Source organism: Malus domestica, chromosome 16, assembly GCF_042453785.1.
Source record: "Malus domestica chromosome 16, GDT2T_hap1".
Classification (NCBI taxonomy): domain Eukaryota; kingdom Viridiplantae; phylum Streptophyta; class Magnoliopsida; order Rosales; family Rosaceae; genus Malus; species Malus domestica.
Window position 1 is genome coordinate 13,746,709 of NC_091676.1, and position 16,407 is coordinate 13,763,115.

At 35.8% G+C, this 16,407-nt stretch overlaps 2 protein-coding genes across 11 annotated transcripts; both read right to left on the bottom strand.

Annotated features, from left to right (window-relative positions):
• Nucleotides 1-5,176: 5,176 nt before the first annotated feature.
• On the bottom strand, nucleotides 5,177-7,600 carry LOC103403786 (CASP-like protein 1E2). Its single transcript, XM_008342621.4, has 2 exons — nucleotides 7,190-7,600; nucleotides 5,177-5,720 (listed from the first exon to the last, which is right to left on the bottom strand). The coding sequence occupies exons 1-2, from the start codon at nucleotides 7,432-7,434 to the stop codon at nucleotides 5,381-5,383; spliced, it is 585 nt and encodes a 194-aa protein (XP_008340843.3). The 5' UTR covers nucleotides 7,435-7,600; the 3' UTR covers nucleotides 5,177-5,380.
• A 3,607-nt stretch (nucleotides 7,601-11,207) lies between these two features.
• On the bottom strand, nucleotides 11,208-14,443 carry LOC103408979 (uncharacterized). 10 transcript variants are annotated; one of them, XR_011577021.1, is made up of 9 exons: nucleotides 13,940-14,067; nucleotides 13,743-13,833; nucleotides 13,263-13,644; nucleotides 13,096-13,150; nucleotides 12,912-12,969; nucleotides 12,482-12,553; nucleotides 11,892-11,991; nucleotides 11,704-11,796; nucleotides 11,208-11,543 (listed from the first exon to the last, which is right to left on the bottom strand). XR_011577021.1 is itself a non-coding variant. In XM_070815195.1 (8 exons), the coding sequence occupies exons 3-8, from the start codon at nucleotides 13,463-13,465 to the stop codon at nucleotides 11,536-11,538; spliced, it is 534 nt and encodes a 177-aa protein (XP_070671296.1). In that variant the 5' UTR covers nucleotides 13,466-13,644; nucleotides 13,743-13,833; nucleotides 13,940-14,067; the 3' UTR covers nucleotides 11,208-11,535. The 10 variants fall into 10 exon arrangements, 4 of the variants coding, with proteins under 4 accessions (XP_070671296.1, XP_070671295.1, XP_070671294.1 ...); XM_070815195.1 differs by lacking the exon at nucleotides 13,096-13,150; XM_070815194.1 differs by lacking the exons at nucleotides 13,096-13,150; nucleotides 13,940-14,067 and adding an exon at nucleotides 14,173-14,299 and having other exon boundaries at nucleotides 11,208-11,796.
• Between the last annotated feature and the right edge of the window lie 1,964 nt (nucleotides 14,444-16,407).

Consider the following 16,407-nt stretch of genomic DNA (forward strand, 5'->3'; position numbering starts at 1 on the left):
AAACGTGGTAGCCGCGTATCTCTATAGGGATCTAGATACAGAAATATACATGAAAGTTCCAGAATGACTTCCATTGACCGGTTCAAATAGTTCTAAACCATGGAACACTCTCTTAATTAGGTTGAGGAGGTCACTCTAGGGATTGAAACAATCCGGGTGGATGTGGTATAGCCGTCTGAGTGAATATTTGACAAGTTAAGGTTATGTGAACAACGAATTATGCCCACACATGTTCATAAAGAAGTCACATTTCGGATTTGCAATTGTTGTAGTTTATGTCGATGACATGAACCTCATCGGGACTCCCGCAGAGCTTGAGAAAATTGTTGCACACTTGAAATTGGAATTTGAGATGAAGGATCTTGGGAAAACTCAATATTGTCTAGGCCTGGAGATCAAGCATTGTTAAGATGGAATCGTAGTACATCAATCGAACTACACCCAAAATGTGTTGCGACATTTTAATGAGGATAAAGCAAAGCTTTCAAGTACACCCATGGTCGTTTAAACTCTAGATGCTAAATAAGATCCCTTCCGTCCAAATGAGGATGAGGATGAGGAAGAGATTTTGGAACTCGAAGTTCCTTACCTAAGTGCAATTGGGGCTTTATTGTACTTGGCTCAATGCAATAGACCCGACATCTCCTTCGCTGTTAATCTTTTGGCAAGATACAACAATACGCCCACACGCATGCACTAGAATGGTGTTAAAGACATTTTCCGTTACCTTAAAGGTATGATGGATTTGAGCTTGTTATATACTTGCGAATCTTCAAGTGTTGCCACCCTCTATGGTCCTCGGATTGATTCTCACCTTGTTGGTTACGTAGATGCTGGATATTTGTCTTGCCCACATAGGGTATGCTTTCAAACAAGTTATGTCTTTACCGTTGAAGATACCGCAATATCTTGGAGGTCTACCAAGTAAACGCTAATTGCGACTTCGTCGAACCATGCTGAGATTCTCACCTTGCATGAAGCATCACGTGAATGCTTTTGGCTGAGAAAAGTTATTGATCATATTTGAAGCACTAATGGTCTTACATCAGTCGTTGATCTTCCTACAACGATCTTTGAAGACAATGCAGCATGTATCGAGCAGTTAAAGAAGGGATACATCAAGGGAGACAACACCAAGCACATAGCGCCGAAATTCTTTTACTCACACCAGCAGTAGCAGCATTAGAACATTAAAGTCAAGCAAATCTGTTCCCAAGACAACCTGTCTGATCTATTCACCAAGTCATTTCCCAAGTCTACTTTTCAGAAGCTCGTCCAAGGAATCGGTATGCATAAATTATCTAAGTTGAATCGCTTGTAGTTCTCTTATTTAGAAGTTATGTCTAACTCAAGGGGAGTATTTAGAAGCATACTCACTTGATCTTAATGTACTCTTTTTCCTACGATTATGATCATTTTTCCCACTGGGTTTTTGCTACCTAACGAGGTTTTAATGAGGCACCCATCCTGGGATGATCATACTCCGTTGAGTTCACTACTTTCGTCCTGTTTTACGTTTGTTTTAGACATTATGCATTCTCACTTTTCTCCTTAGTATATGGGTTTTCCCCATACCCTTGGGTTTTACTATAGCAAGATTTTGTGAGTTTTACTACAAATGCATACTTTCTTAAATTTGAGACTCGCGTTCATCCATTGTGCCAATGACTTCATCAACTATTCTACCTTATCTATTGAAGATCTGATGCGATGGTTTGTTGAGTATTTACACACTCAAGGGGGAGTGTTGCAGTCATATTTAAAATATGAATATGATTGTGCAAATCCTAATAGATATGGGAATGTACCTTATATTCGTATTAGAAGTTGATTACCTATTAAATGTTGTAATTCTAAAGGGACAGGTTTTTACCTATCCTACTACTATAAATGAAGGCACAATTGGGTGATACAAACACACCTCACAATTAAATCACTCCCTCATCTCTCTAATTGCCGCCGGCCCGCTCTTTCTCTAAACCCTAAAGATCGTTCAATCCTAAAGATCGTTCAATCAAATAGACCTACACCATCTCTCTCTCTCTCTCTCTCTCTCTCTCTCTCTCTCTCTCTCTCTCTCTCTCTCTCTCTCTCTCTCTCTCTCTCTCTCTCTCTCTCTCTCTCTCTCTCTCTCTCTCTCTCTCTCTCTCTCTCTCTCTCTCTCTCTCTCTCTCTCTCAACTTTCCTAACCGTTCAATTAATAAAATAAAATTAATGAAAACCCTAAAATTGAAATGCCCAGGCTTTTCCTCCCTACCACACCCTCCTTCAACCCAGCTATCATTTGCCTCTGCCCCCATCCTGAGCGCAACCACGCTGCCATTAGTCTCTCATGCAATTTAATGGCCATTGGGTTCTCCATAAAAAAGCGGTGAAGAAGCTTGAGACTCCTCCGGGACGATGATCAAGAACATTGACTGAATTGAGGCTAAAAGAATCACACGGTGACCACTTGATTTTCAATTTTAGATCCGTCGCCATTGTTGTTTTCGTGTTGTTCATCGTTTTTTGGGTGGCTCAGTTCGCTGTATGAGAGGAAGGTGGTGGCGAAAATTCTGTTCAAACCTTGGGTTGGTATTGAAAATGAGTCAGAGAGGGTTGCAAAGGGGTTTTGCGGTGGAGAAGATCCAACTGGACCAATTAAAGCGATCTAAAAGTCTTTTTATCAGTTTTTTAATTTGTTAACATCAGAATTTTTTCAATAGGATCTAAAAGTCTTTTTCTATAAGGATAACTATGTCATTAACATTTTCATGAAAATATGGGTAGGAAAATAGGACAATGGGGTGTGTTTAGTAGCACTAAAAAACAAACTGTTACAAAATTAAACTCTAAAAAATGAAAAAAATGCTACTGAGCCACCCAAAACTAAACCCTAAAAAATAAAAAAATGCTACTCTTACCACATTTGTATCATTTCTATGATAGAGATAAGACCCACATGTATTAGTGGGTCCTATCTTACGTTAACCACTGTAACTCAAGAGTCATCACTTTACTCCCTGAAAATTAAAATTCATTCCACTTTACCATGTTTCCGTTTCTTCTGTCAAATGGTCGTTAAAGTTGCTAAGTGGACGGGTAAAAATGTAATATCATAGGTTTATTTTCAATTACGCTCCTGAAGCTCAATTTTGATCCCATTTTGCCCTTGGAACTCGATTTTGATTCCACTTTGCCTCCTGAAAATCAAAAGTCGTCATTTCATATATCTCCACTATGAATTGTTGAATGTTAGCGCATAGTGGATATGAATTTGATTATAAATCTTCATTATCTGTCTACATTTAACAGTAAAAAAATGTTACGTTTAAAGGAAGAAATTAAGGATTTAAATTTTATTGGTTTGTTGTGCTTGAGTCGCAGAGACTTGAAAAAAAAAAGAAAAAAGAAATTGATGTGACACCCACATCAAACCCACATAATGAAATTTGGTTTGATTCCACGAAAGCAAATCATTCTTAGAGAAAGAGAAAGAGGGAAAGTTCAAAGCAGCATGCTGCTTTGAATTTTCTTTTTATATATGCATTTTTTAATTCACATCAGCATATTTGATATCTTTTTACTAGAATCAACAAAATTAAGACAATGTAGGGCAAATTTTGAGTTTCAAGGAGTAAAATGACGACTTTTGAGTTTTAGTATGCAAAATGAGATCAAAATCGAGTTTCAAAAGGTAAAATGAGCAGGGCCGGCCCAGGTCCAATGCAGGCAGGGCGACCATCCGGGGCCCAAAAGAATTAGGGGCACCAAAATTATTAGAGTGATATATTTATATATATTTTTATAAGAGTATAAATTTATAAAATTTGGTTTAACGACAGAGAAATTTAACTGGTGGTTTGTCATTTGAAAATAATGAGGAGGTCTTGAGTTCAAAACACCATGTGTGCTTATTTATTTTACAATTTTTACAAATTTCTTTTCATAAGAGTATAAATTTATAAAATTTGGTTAAAGGATCAAGAAGTTTAATTAGAAACAATGGTTTTTATTGTTTAAAATTAACAAGATGTCCTAAGTTCGAAATGCTATGTGCATGTATATTCTTTTCAATTTTTACAAATTTTTGTTTGGTTGTTAATTTATTTTTAGTTACTGTGTAGTAGCTATGTGGGTTGTTATTTTTAAATATTCGTTTTAATTCAAGTCTAATCTTCAACAAAGAATAATACGTAGACCAAATTATTTAGAGCAAAATTGCAAATTAGTAAATAAGAAAAAAAAACACCTCACAATTTATTCAAAAACACATTCAAAGTTTAGATGGAAAACAAAACTCATCATCTATCTACTTGTAAGCCCGAAGTTTTTTTGTTTCCTTCTCTCAATACAAAATAAATTAGTCTTTCTGTGTTTCTAAATTATTGAGTTTGAAGTGTTTTTCTAAGTACAATTTTATCGATATCTTATGTGTGAAAATAAATAAATTTCTTACATGAAGTTAGGGCACTTTTTTTGAAATCACCCGGGGCCTCAAAAATCTATGGACCAGCCCTGAAAATGAGATCAAAATGAGACCAAGTCATTCTGATTAAACAAACTAATTACGTTGTTGAAGCAGAGAATGGACTTTGCTGCCTTGCAATTGTCAGGTCCAGTCTAAAGCTGTCCATATTTGGAAATACAAAACAGCAAAACTATTATGTTGGTTTTGACCTGGAGCAAGAAGTGGTTTCTTTTGCTCCTGTCGAATGTGCTGCTTTATATGGTAGGTAATGAATGACCTAACTTGTTCCACAAGTTTAAAAGAAACCAGCGACCTAACTTTCAATTAGAGAAATGGTAGCAAAGGCAGTTTCAAGAATTTTAATTAGAAAAATATAAACGAAAGCAGTTGATTGGTCGAAGGTGCCTTATGTGAGTAAATCTCACAGCTCAGTGTAATCAATTTGTGAGCACAAAGAAAACCCCACCAACTTAGTCCACTTAATGTTCGAAATTCTCGTTTGCTTTTTTGGTTAGAATAAAAGGAAATCGAACTCTTACATGTCTAATTCAAACTTAATCGGCGTTAACCTAATTGGACCCTAAGGGGCTTTTCGTGCTGTCGCTTTCATGTCACATCATCAACTTGGGTTCACCATAAAGATTCACAATTAAGTCATAATAATCTAAAAGCTTCCGTGTGGACCTAAATTTGCTCTAAATATCACATATCTATCGAAAAAAACTCTTAGCAATAATACGTTCAGAAATATTATATTGGCAAAGATCATTTCAACAGGATACAAATTATATGGAGTAGTAAAGATGGAATCAAACTGCATTATCATGCACACACACACCAAACTAGCGAGTACTCGACAACATGAACAATAAAAATAGGCTCTACCTCTACAGGCATTGTAAATTAGAGGGTTCTGAGCAGACAATTTTTCTACTTAGACGTCCTGCTAAGGCCTAGAACAGCAAGCACAATAAGGAAGAAGAATGCCAGAGATCCAAGCAATGACAGGGCGGCCGAGGCTACGACTTGGTGGCAGAATTTTCCGAAAACATTGCAGACCTTGTTCCATTGCACGTGTGTATTCCCTTGGTACCCCATCAGACCAATTGCCCCGGTGGATCCAATGGCGGAGAAGAGCAACGCCACCATCGTCAGATCAAGCACGATAACCACTAGCCCTAACCTATTTTTCTTTCCCCGATTTGCAAACAAAAGGACTAGGGAAAATGCTGCATATGTGCATGCTATGACATCTGCTACCACAAGGTACCTAGCACATAGTCAATCTTGGTAAAATTAGTTACTTAAATAATTACTGCACAATTAACAAACAAACAAGAAAAAGATTTTAGTCAAGAAATAACACACGTAGGTAAGGATACAAGTATAGTAGTCTAGACTGAGGTGTCCAGGACCACGCTAGCTGATTGAACATTAGTGAGAGAAAGTGGTTTACGTACTTAGGAGGGACTTGAAAAGTCTTGTCGTGCATAACTATTTTGTTTTATTTTATATATAATGATGTTTTACTCTAAATGGTGAGAAATACGAGTTAAGTCACAGTAGGTCAGTGATAATAATTAGGCATTAAACTCGTTATTCAAATGAGTTGAACTTGATACTTCAACTTATAAGTGAAGTGGAACACCATTAAACTGAACTTTTAATGATGTCTTTCATAGAGGATCATACGTACTCAAATTCAGGAGGATGTTGGAAATTTTTATTGAGATAAGGCACGCGCAAAGCATTGACGGAGTGAGCTATGGCTAGAGTGTAACTTTGAAGCAAAGACTATCTTCCACTACATCAATCTTCATCTATGACATATGTATGTTTTGTTTGGTCCGAGAAAAAAACTTCGTTTATGATTTTCGCCTAAGCCTCAAATTGTATGGAATGAACTCTAGTTTTACTCACGCCAGACAATAGTCTAAATAAATAAGTGCATGCGCTATAACTGCATTTGGTAACACCGTGTGTCAGAATAATAGTCACATTGAAAATATACGGTAATGTTCTCTTCATCTAGCTTGAGAGATATCTTGCACATTTAATGTTGTTAATTTCGACCACAATTAGTTTGACAACACAATATGTCACATTGCAAACATAACATATATAAGTAAGATTCTACCTCTTATAAATTTCAGATGGACAATTTTAAAACATAACATAAGCTGTTAATGAATTTGACTTATAACATAATTAACTTGAGGCTTGATAAACGAATACATGTGATGCATCAAAGGTTGGAAAAGAAAAACAACGATGCAATATAAACAGCATATATTGGGTATTTATGAGTGAAATTGAAACCGGTTGTCATCATTTCTTGCCCATAAAACAATTATCTTGAACTCAAAGTCTACGAAATATCTTATCCACAAAATCCATTAGATTGCATGGTGGTGTATTTATATATGTGGATTATCACATGTAAGTTTTCAATAATATTACACTTTAGAGAAAATCTTTCAAACTCAAACGATAATGGGAAAGCTTAACAACTAAAGATCGATTAGAGCATACTAAATGGACAAATAAGGTATTAGCTTTGTCCAATTGAGTTGTTGAAGTAATTTTGTATAAAACTTAGAGTTGTCGGGGTGTTTTCTTAATCAAATTTACTATTAATATAACTGGTGAAAATTACCCCGTGTGTGTGTGTGTGTGTGTGTGTGTGTGTGTGTGTGTGTGTGTGTGTGTGAGACAGAGAGAGAGAGAAAGCTAGCTTACACAAAAGCAGATAAGTAATGCCACTTAGCCGTAGCAGGAATATCAATAGGAGGCAAGGTTGGGATGACCTTCATCGTTACAATTTCGGTTTGCTTACTGACTCTAAGAACAATAGAAGCCGTAAGAGTTAGCACCAAGGCCAAAATCCTCAGAATTGGCTCACACGTCCCACCTCTTTGGTTTGCTATCTTCACTTCCTTTTGCTGTTCCATCCCACTATTGCTCCCACTAAACTTGTTCTCCATATATTATATCCACACTACACAAATATTACCAATTAAATCACCAAAATACAAACCTAAATCAGAGATCTCCCAGAGAATCAGAAAAGAGATAGCAACAGTGAGGAGAAGAGACATGGGAAGAGAAATGAGCAGATGACCTTTAAATAGCAAGAGAGGAGGAGAGAGAGAATAGTAAATATTAGGGGATTGGTCTCTGTATTTTAACTTCATTTTAAGTTTTGTCATAAATTAAATTCCAAAACTATTGGTCTCAAAACTTATCGCAATATAAAGCAGTCGTCCAAATTAAAAGGTTTTAAGAGGCAAATAAGAGATAGAAGTCCTAACGGGATTATCCACATGGACTATTACTATATATTATCACACGTTGAGGAATCAACACTCATGAAACTTGAGTTCAAAAAATCAAGAATTCAATTGAACCAAACCAATGATCCAATTTTGTGAATAATAGATATATTGGCCTTTGGATGAGGGGAAAGCTAGTGGTGGGGGAATTAAGTAGGTTTTGGTGTGTTTGAGATGGTTAAGGAGGAGAGGAGTGAATAAAGAGGGAGGGAAGGAGGGCGGTCGATCTGAATGAATGCAAATCTAAAGAACATTGTTGTTTTACGCGTTTTAATATGACCAAATAATTTTTTTTTTATATACGTATACTTACCTAACTCGAATTATATATGCTCTGTTTGATCTATTTACCTTACAGAACAAATGATTAAAATATTTAAGCTACTAGGGTTAGCTCAGTAGTGAGGATAGATAGAATAATGAGTAGAAGAAACAATTTTGATTGCATACTTTAATTCCAAGTAATTATATTAATAGGATGATGATGATTTCCACATCTTTTGAAATATATAATTGCAAGGTAAGTACTTGTCCTCCTTTTCAATGATTTCGTTATAGTTTGAGTGCATGTGTGGACACTGGATATGGATGGCAGCAACTGCGATCTGTCAGAAGAGAAGAATCTGCTCTCAAGTTTTTTTATGGCAAAATGTGAAGGTGCACGTCATGGCCTCACGCGGCTACTTCAGCGGATGACTAAGATGCGATAATATGAGATTGGTATGTTGAGATCTAAGGTTTACTAACTATGCTAATAGTAATATGACGAGGTAAGCTGAGATCTAAGGTTTACTAACTATGCTAATAGTAATACGACGAGGTAAGTTGGAAATATTATACCGATAATAACTAACTAACCCTACTTCTGACAAACATTTCAGAGATGAAAAATCACCAAACAATTCCAGCCTGAATTTGTCTGGAAAGTTGTAATTATCAGCTCTGACTGCAGGGAATGCCAGCGAGCAGTGACTTCAATTCTGATCATGAACATTGGTGAAGTAGTTGACAGAAATTCAAGAAACCAACCTACTTATTCTCAAAAAGTTATGACGCATTAAAAAAGGTATGGTATGGCTAATTATAATATAATAGTTTTCTAATAGTCCAGTTTAATTATTAATATATTATACTACCATTGATCTTTGGCTTATTAATCCACTCTGTGGTTTGAAAACTCTAATTCCTTCGGACAGAGTTTCTCCATCGAGTTTCCAGGCTTGCCATATATATAATATTGTATAATGGTAAATACACGTACCGTATGTTTGCATGAGTCAACCGAATGTTTTTAGTGTGTAATTAGAATTTCTTAATTGTCTCTTATACTACAAGTTTTGTGTAACCTATATATATATATATATATATATATATATATATATATATTATATCTTCGAAAGAGAGAAGAATAACAACAAATTAAACCCTAAAATTATCTCCGTAGTCGGTCTCTGTATATACACACATGCATAAAAGATTTTAGTTTCAACACACGCAATATGAAGAGTATAAGAATTGAATGGAAGTGACAGAAGCCCCCATAACAGAGTTCGGTCACTGTTCTACACTGAAAGTAACAAACGTCAAACCATGTGCATGCCATGTTATGTTGCTAATATTAGTCCGAATCAGAGCCACATATTTAGATATAATTTTGATTCCACAATTCTTCTGATCAGTAGGCTAGCTACTATATATGTGTGTGTACGGGTCATGCCTGTTTGTGCAGTATTGATTATCGTTAATATTAGTCCGAATCAGAGCCACATATTTAGATATAATTTTGCTTCCACAATTCTTCTGATCAGTAGGCTAGCTACTATATATGTGTGTGTGCGGGTCATGCCTGTTTGTGCAGTATTGATTATCGTTATATAACCTGCACGTCTTGCTTAAGTACTAATTTGGTACTGAGGTACTTTTATCAAAAGTGTGTATAAAAAAAAACTAAGCTCAAAAAGGTGTTTAGTAAACATTTAAAAACAACTTATTTTAATAGTTTTAGGTGAAAAAAAACTGAAAACGTGAAACAGCAAAAATAAGCTTATTCTCAGAGCACAACAAAAACAGTTTTTATTCAAAGCACAACAACAAACCAGCCCTAAGTTGTGCAGAAGAAAGCGTGTACGGTGGAGTGTTATGCGAAAACAAATGTGTAGCATATGTAAAAATACAACCGTTGAGCTTTTTCTCTCTCTCTCTCTCTCTCTCTCTCTCTCCATGCCTCTCCTACTTTCACTCTAAATTTTTCTTCAACAACTCTCTATATTTGATTATTCGACATCGAGAAATTTCTTTTAGCGCTTGAAAAGTAGAACACTTTTTTTATTTTTTTGGCATGGAGAGGAGGACAATACTATAGCCAGCAAGAAATAACAACTTCCCTTTCCCCATAATAATAGACAAACTCCAACTATGTCAGGCTTTGATTGCTTTCAATTAACTAATCAAGTAGAGAATATTCTCCTAATCATAAGAATTACACCAATTAAAAAGTAATGCTAGGGAGATCAAAATATTTAGACCAAATTTCAAACCAAAATGTCTAAAGTACATGACGCTCGAACGATCTGGATTAGAACAAGAGGTTTAGATAGATTCAAGTATGCTACTCTAATGAGGTTAGTCATATGGGAGTAAGCTATTCTGATGAGGTTAGTCATATCAGAGTAAGCGACTCTGATAAGCTTAGCCTAGTCGGAGTTAGCTACTCTCATCGGAGGAGTCAAATTTCTTAGTCTAGATCAAAGTAAGCTAGTCCAATTGGAGTAGTCAGGCTAATCCGAACGAAGAGACAAGTCAGAACACCAAGTGTAGTTAGACAACCTTAGTCAATTAGACTAGGGTTATGACCATTATAAATATTACTTGTCTCCCAAGTAAAGGAAACTTAATTCACGTCAAATTATGATATCTTCGAGATCAGGCAACATAATCATAATCCCAGGGGGATTAGATATCTTATCCTAAATTCCCTCATAGATATTTTCCCAATTTAATAGGGAATACTTTCCCTATAAAGACTCTCAAGATCCCTATATAAATCCTAACTTCAGTCTACAATAATCTATATATTCTCCACATACGCCACAGTCTACGCATAGCCACGTCCATGAAGGTTCATCTCTCCTACACGCCCCATCATAGGCTTATTTGCCAAAGATGGTTCACGATGTAGCATCATCACACTACTCATTCTCTAAGACAACTACACCTGAGATTTGATTCTTCATTCATGGAGATATGTAAGAAATCCAACACGGATTCAATCACATCCCCAATCAACCCCATTCAACCCTTGCCGGCATTTATGGGTGTCTACGGATGTACACAAATTTCATTCCAACAATATGTCTTGCACATATGCATATTTATGCATGTGTACCTTTTAATTAGTATATTTGGCAAGTGAATATATGTGCATATTGGTTAAATAGATAATATACTAGCAAATGATACCCGCGCGATGCCGCGGGATTAAAAACTGTATAATTTTTTTTTGTACAAAGTACTATTTTAATACAAAAAATAATAATTGATGTGCATTTACATACTATTTACATGCAAAAGATTTAGTAGATAGTTCAAATAGTCAGCTTAATACAAACTATACGGAAGCCGCCTTGCAATACTTGATTCGCTGCAAACCAAATTCAATCCCAATTTCCTTCACCAATTGTCTCCTCTAATCCCACCTAACTATTATCAACATAAGTTCGTATCCTACATGCCTTGAAATGCTAAACTTACGATTCACACACCTGCAAATTGCAATTCAAAAATCGAAATACAAACATGAATCAGAAAACTACCAAACATAAATCCAAAACTTAGGAAGTTTAAATATTATAAATAAATAAATAAAGAAAAATCCATGATCTATAGACAGCCACCAACAAACATTCGTTCCTTTAAAAATACCCAAATTAAATTTGGTGGGGGTCACTTCAAACGAAATATCTTCAACCAACATTAATTCCACATCTTTTTTTACCTCCGTAGAAACCCTAACAACTGCCACAAATTGTGATGAAAAAGTTAAAGCATATGGTCAATAGTTTATTGCAGCAAGGCCATATGATTCAGCCTTAGAGAGGAAGAGAACCAACCTGAATAGGCATAAGCAGTTGCATGGAAAATATACAATATGCATAGAATATTTACAGCTCTTTCTTTTGACTGCTTAATGCTTACTACCATATGCAGGACCTGAAAGCGACAAATCAATTATACATATGCCAATGTGCGATACATGAAAATGAAAGAGATCCCTCATTTTCTAGTTTTCGGGTCTTCCTTTTATCTAACCTGTGTAGAAATTCATGTACAACATATATTACTGAATTTAACGGCTGAATATGCGGTCAAGAATCCATAAATATCTAGCCAGTGGAATATCTAAGCAACTTAAAATGGATTGATGTATAGTAGGACTCAAAGTGCAGACCACATATCTAAATATCTGGAAGAAATCCTTAAAAGACAGACATGAGCATTTCCTCTGCAAAGGCCTACCTATTCGAATGAAAAATTCATAGATCAGAGAGAAATCTGATCTATGAACTTAACCCCAGTCAATATATGCCCTACTTTTTACATACAACATTAATGCACTTAAAAACCACTGATAACATCTCTTGAATCTTTCATTGTGCTCACTGACTTATCAAACACAAAACCAATGAGAACAAAAAATTACATTGCATCTGAAGAGCAAGAGGGTCTGTACAACTTCCCAATGTCCATATCGGCATGCTTGCATCAATGCTGTCTTTAAACACAGAAATCAAACAACTTAATCAACATTCGCATCAAACACGAAACAGCAATTCCGTTGAACATACCTAAAGGAAAATATCGCAGTAGCATTTCCCCATCTATTTTTGCTAAAATGAAATTTGTGGCCTCAACAAACTTAAGCATGAAATTAGTTCAATCCCCTCATGAGCTTCAATTTTTTCGATAAGAGGGTTTGATTTATGCGACAAAGCAAACCAATCACTAAACTTTCTAACCAGATCAATACCCAAATGCCAAAATTTACTCTAATGGGGATTCAGAAACACAAATTAAATTACTGTCTGTCAAACAATCATAATCTAGATGAGAAAAAGCACCAACTTTCGTACCTGCCCGCAGTAATTCCTATAATTGGCATCCGCTCCATTCTCCAGCAGCAAAAACAATCTGAATCAAACCCAGAAAAGAAAACCCACAACAAAAATCGAAAATCCAATCAAAACAAACAATCCCAAGCAAAAAAATTGAAAACAAAAACAAACCCAGAAAAGAAAGGGGGAAGAGAGGACGGACAAAGCAACTTATTCATATGCAGAATCTGTTTGAAGCCTAAAGATTATGAGTCAACCTGGAGATGTGATAAAAGATCTCAGAAATTCAATGAATAATACCTTTTACTGGAGACTACAAATATGTACTTCCTGAGTAGTATTAGAAAGAGAGAGAGAGAGAGATCATACACAGAAGCAAATTTAGAAGGAATTTTGAGAGAAGGTTCAGGGTAATTTTCCTCAATGATCCTAACAATGACATCAAAATCCGCCACCCATTTGTCATCAAACTTCACCACAGGCACCTTCCCCTCTGGATTCACTTCCGTAAACCTACAAATCACCAACAAAAACCCCAAACCCAATTCCTCAGACACTCCAAAAAAACACATCAAAATCCATTATAAGTAGAAAAATCACATATTTCCATCTATGCCTGCATGTATTTTTGGGATAAAAATTTCAAAACAAAGTAAAATAGCACTGGGTTTGTCGCTGAGATTGATTAAGTGCAATTTGTAGGGCACTTTCTTCTCCTCCAAGGTCAGAAGAACCCTTTGGCTGAAAGGGCCTGTCAGAAACGAAAGATGGAAAATTTTACCAAAATAGCAAAATTTGATCAAACCCCAGAACGGAAATCGAGGGAAACAGAGAAAAATGTGAACGTACAGTCGCCGAGAAGATGAGGCGCACCGAAGGCAGCCTTGACAGCGACCTCGAGAGCCATCTAAGAGCAGAGGAGAGAGAGTAGAAGATGAACCTGAAAGGGAATGGGGCTTGACGGTTATTGAGAGAGAGTAGAAGATGAACCTGAAAGGGAATGGGGCTTGACGGTTATTGAGAGAGAGTAGAAGATGAAACCAAACCTCTCAATATTTCTCATCCCGATCTCCGCCCTTGAATCTCATCGACAACCCAATTCCCTCCAGCACGTCCCACAAAGTCACAAAAAAAATTAAAAAATTCAAATGAAAATCCATTTCTAAATCCAAAATCACAAAAAGGAAATTTCAACATAAAACCCATTCCTAAATCCAAAATCACAGAACCCCATATTTGAACAAAAGAAAACCCTAGATGTAGGATCCGAATAACTCACCAACAAAACGCTATCCTTTCTGGGTAAATTTTTTCTTCGAATCAAACCGAAAATGTCTACTGGTTGGGTGGTTTTTCAGCAAAGTGGAGATTTGTGTGAGATAAAGCGAGATAGAGGGGTAGAAACTGAAGGAATTGTTCAGAACATGTAGTCGAAGGAAAGCCTTCGACGCTGAAGAAATATTCCAGAAGATGTAGTCGAAGCAGGTGTTTTTTTTTTCATTTGAGGAGAGATGAAGGGCTGGTTTGGTATTGCTGTGCTTTGAAAAAAAGCTGCTATGAGAATAAGCGGCTGTGCTGTGAGAATAAGCGGCTGTGAAATAAAGCAGCAGAGCGTTTGGTAAACTTTTTTGTAAAAGTGCTTTTGGAAAAAAAAGCAGTCTGATAGTGGGTCTTTTCATTAAAGGAGCACTGTAGCTCCATGTGCTTTGAAAAAAAGCCAGTTTTCCAAAGCTGCAAATAGCAGCTTCAGCTTTTTCCTTTGATTTCAGCTTATTCTCACAGCAGCTTCCAAAATAAGCCCTTTTTTTTCAGTTTACCAAACACCTAAAACCCTCACAGCTTTTTTTCATAGGTGCTTTTTTTTTAAGCACCTCACTCCCAAACTAGGTCGAAGTAGATGGAAGCAATTGGAAGCAACTGGAAGCATATAGAAACCCTGAGCAGATCAACACGTGTACAAAAGGGTAAAACCGAGATTAGAGTAAACATAGGAGGGAAAATTCGGTAGAACACTGTGCTTATGAACAGTAAAATAGTTTGTTTTCAGCTTTAGTATAGATTGAATTTTCTTATTTTTACTATTGTTTTAGGAAAATGCTCGGCATGTCACATTTTTGTACCACATTAGTGTACCATACGAAGGGGCAAATGATGTGTATATATCACGCCAATCAATGAATCTATTTGATTACATATTGATTGTATGCATCACTTGCTATATGAGATGGTACATCAATGTGGTTTAAAAATGTTCTAGCATTACTCATTTGTTTATTCTCTTACTTATAGGTATAAATTATGCATTTGTATATTTTTTTATTTTTTTATTTTTTGACAAACGATATTATCTACACTAAGAGGGGGAGGGGGAGTGGACTAAGACTCACAATGAGCTAGCAATAATATGGTTCAAATTCATCTTTGGCGAAAATCAAACCTAAGACATCTCACTTATCAATAAAAAAGAATACCATTAGACTGTAGTATTAAGTGGCTACAACTTAATAAGTTCTATACTTTTGGGCAATTAGCTAAAATAAACATATTTTGATATTGGTAATATTTATAAAGTATGTTGTAGATAATGGGTATGTTTGCCCACATGTGTATGGTAAAGTATCACATGTGAATAGTAAGTTTTGTAAGTTTCCATTGAAGTGGCTCTATAAATAGAGCACTTAGATTGTTCAAATGAAGATAACGTTAAGGAGAGAAAAGAAAGAGAAAACATCTAATAGCAATAATATACATTACTTCCTCTGCAACATTTTGTGTTGGTATAATACTCTGCAACTGCTTCGTTCCTGTCCCGAGTAAAGGTTATCTCTCTAAATTTTGCCTATTTATAATACGTTATCAGCACGACTCTCTAATCATTTTCTCTTTTCCCTTCACCGAAAGAAAAAAAAATGTTTCCTCTAAGGTTTTTACTGTTCTTCTTCTTCCTCTACCTCAATTGCTGGATATACCCTCGCGAAGAACTGCTTGCACCATGTTTACTTCTAGTTCTCCAACTAACAGTTACTTATATCTTTGATTTCTTGTTTGGTGTAGATATTGACTACTAACCCACTGATTATTTATGCAATCCAAGATTGTGCGGTTTTATCGCCTATCTTGGACTGCAGATCTAATTATCCTGCATATTTAAATTTACATATTTAATTTTATCGCAATTTTAGATGGTGTGAAATAATCACCCACCCTGCTTTACATATTTAATTTTATCGCAATATTAGGTGGTGTGAAATAATCACCCACCTTGCTTTACATATTTAATTTTATCGCATTTTAGGTGGTGTGAAATAATCACCCACCCTGCTTTACATATTTAATTTATTTAGGTGGTGCGGTATAATCATCCACCCTGCTTTGTATATTTAAATTTTATCGCAATTTTAGGTGGTGCGGTATAATCGTCCACCTTGCTCTACATATTTAAATTTTCCTGTTGTTTAAAGTAGTGCGGAATAATCGCTCATCCAATACTTGTTTCGATGAGAATGGTGCAGTA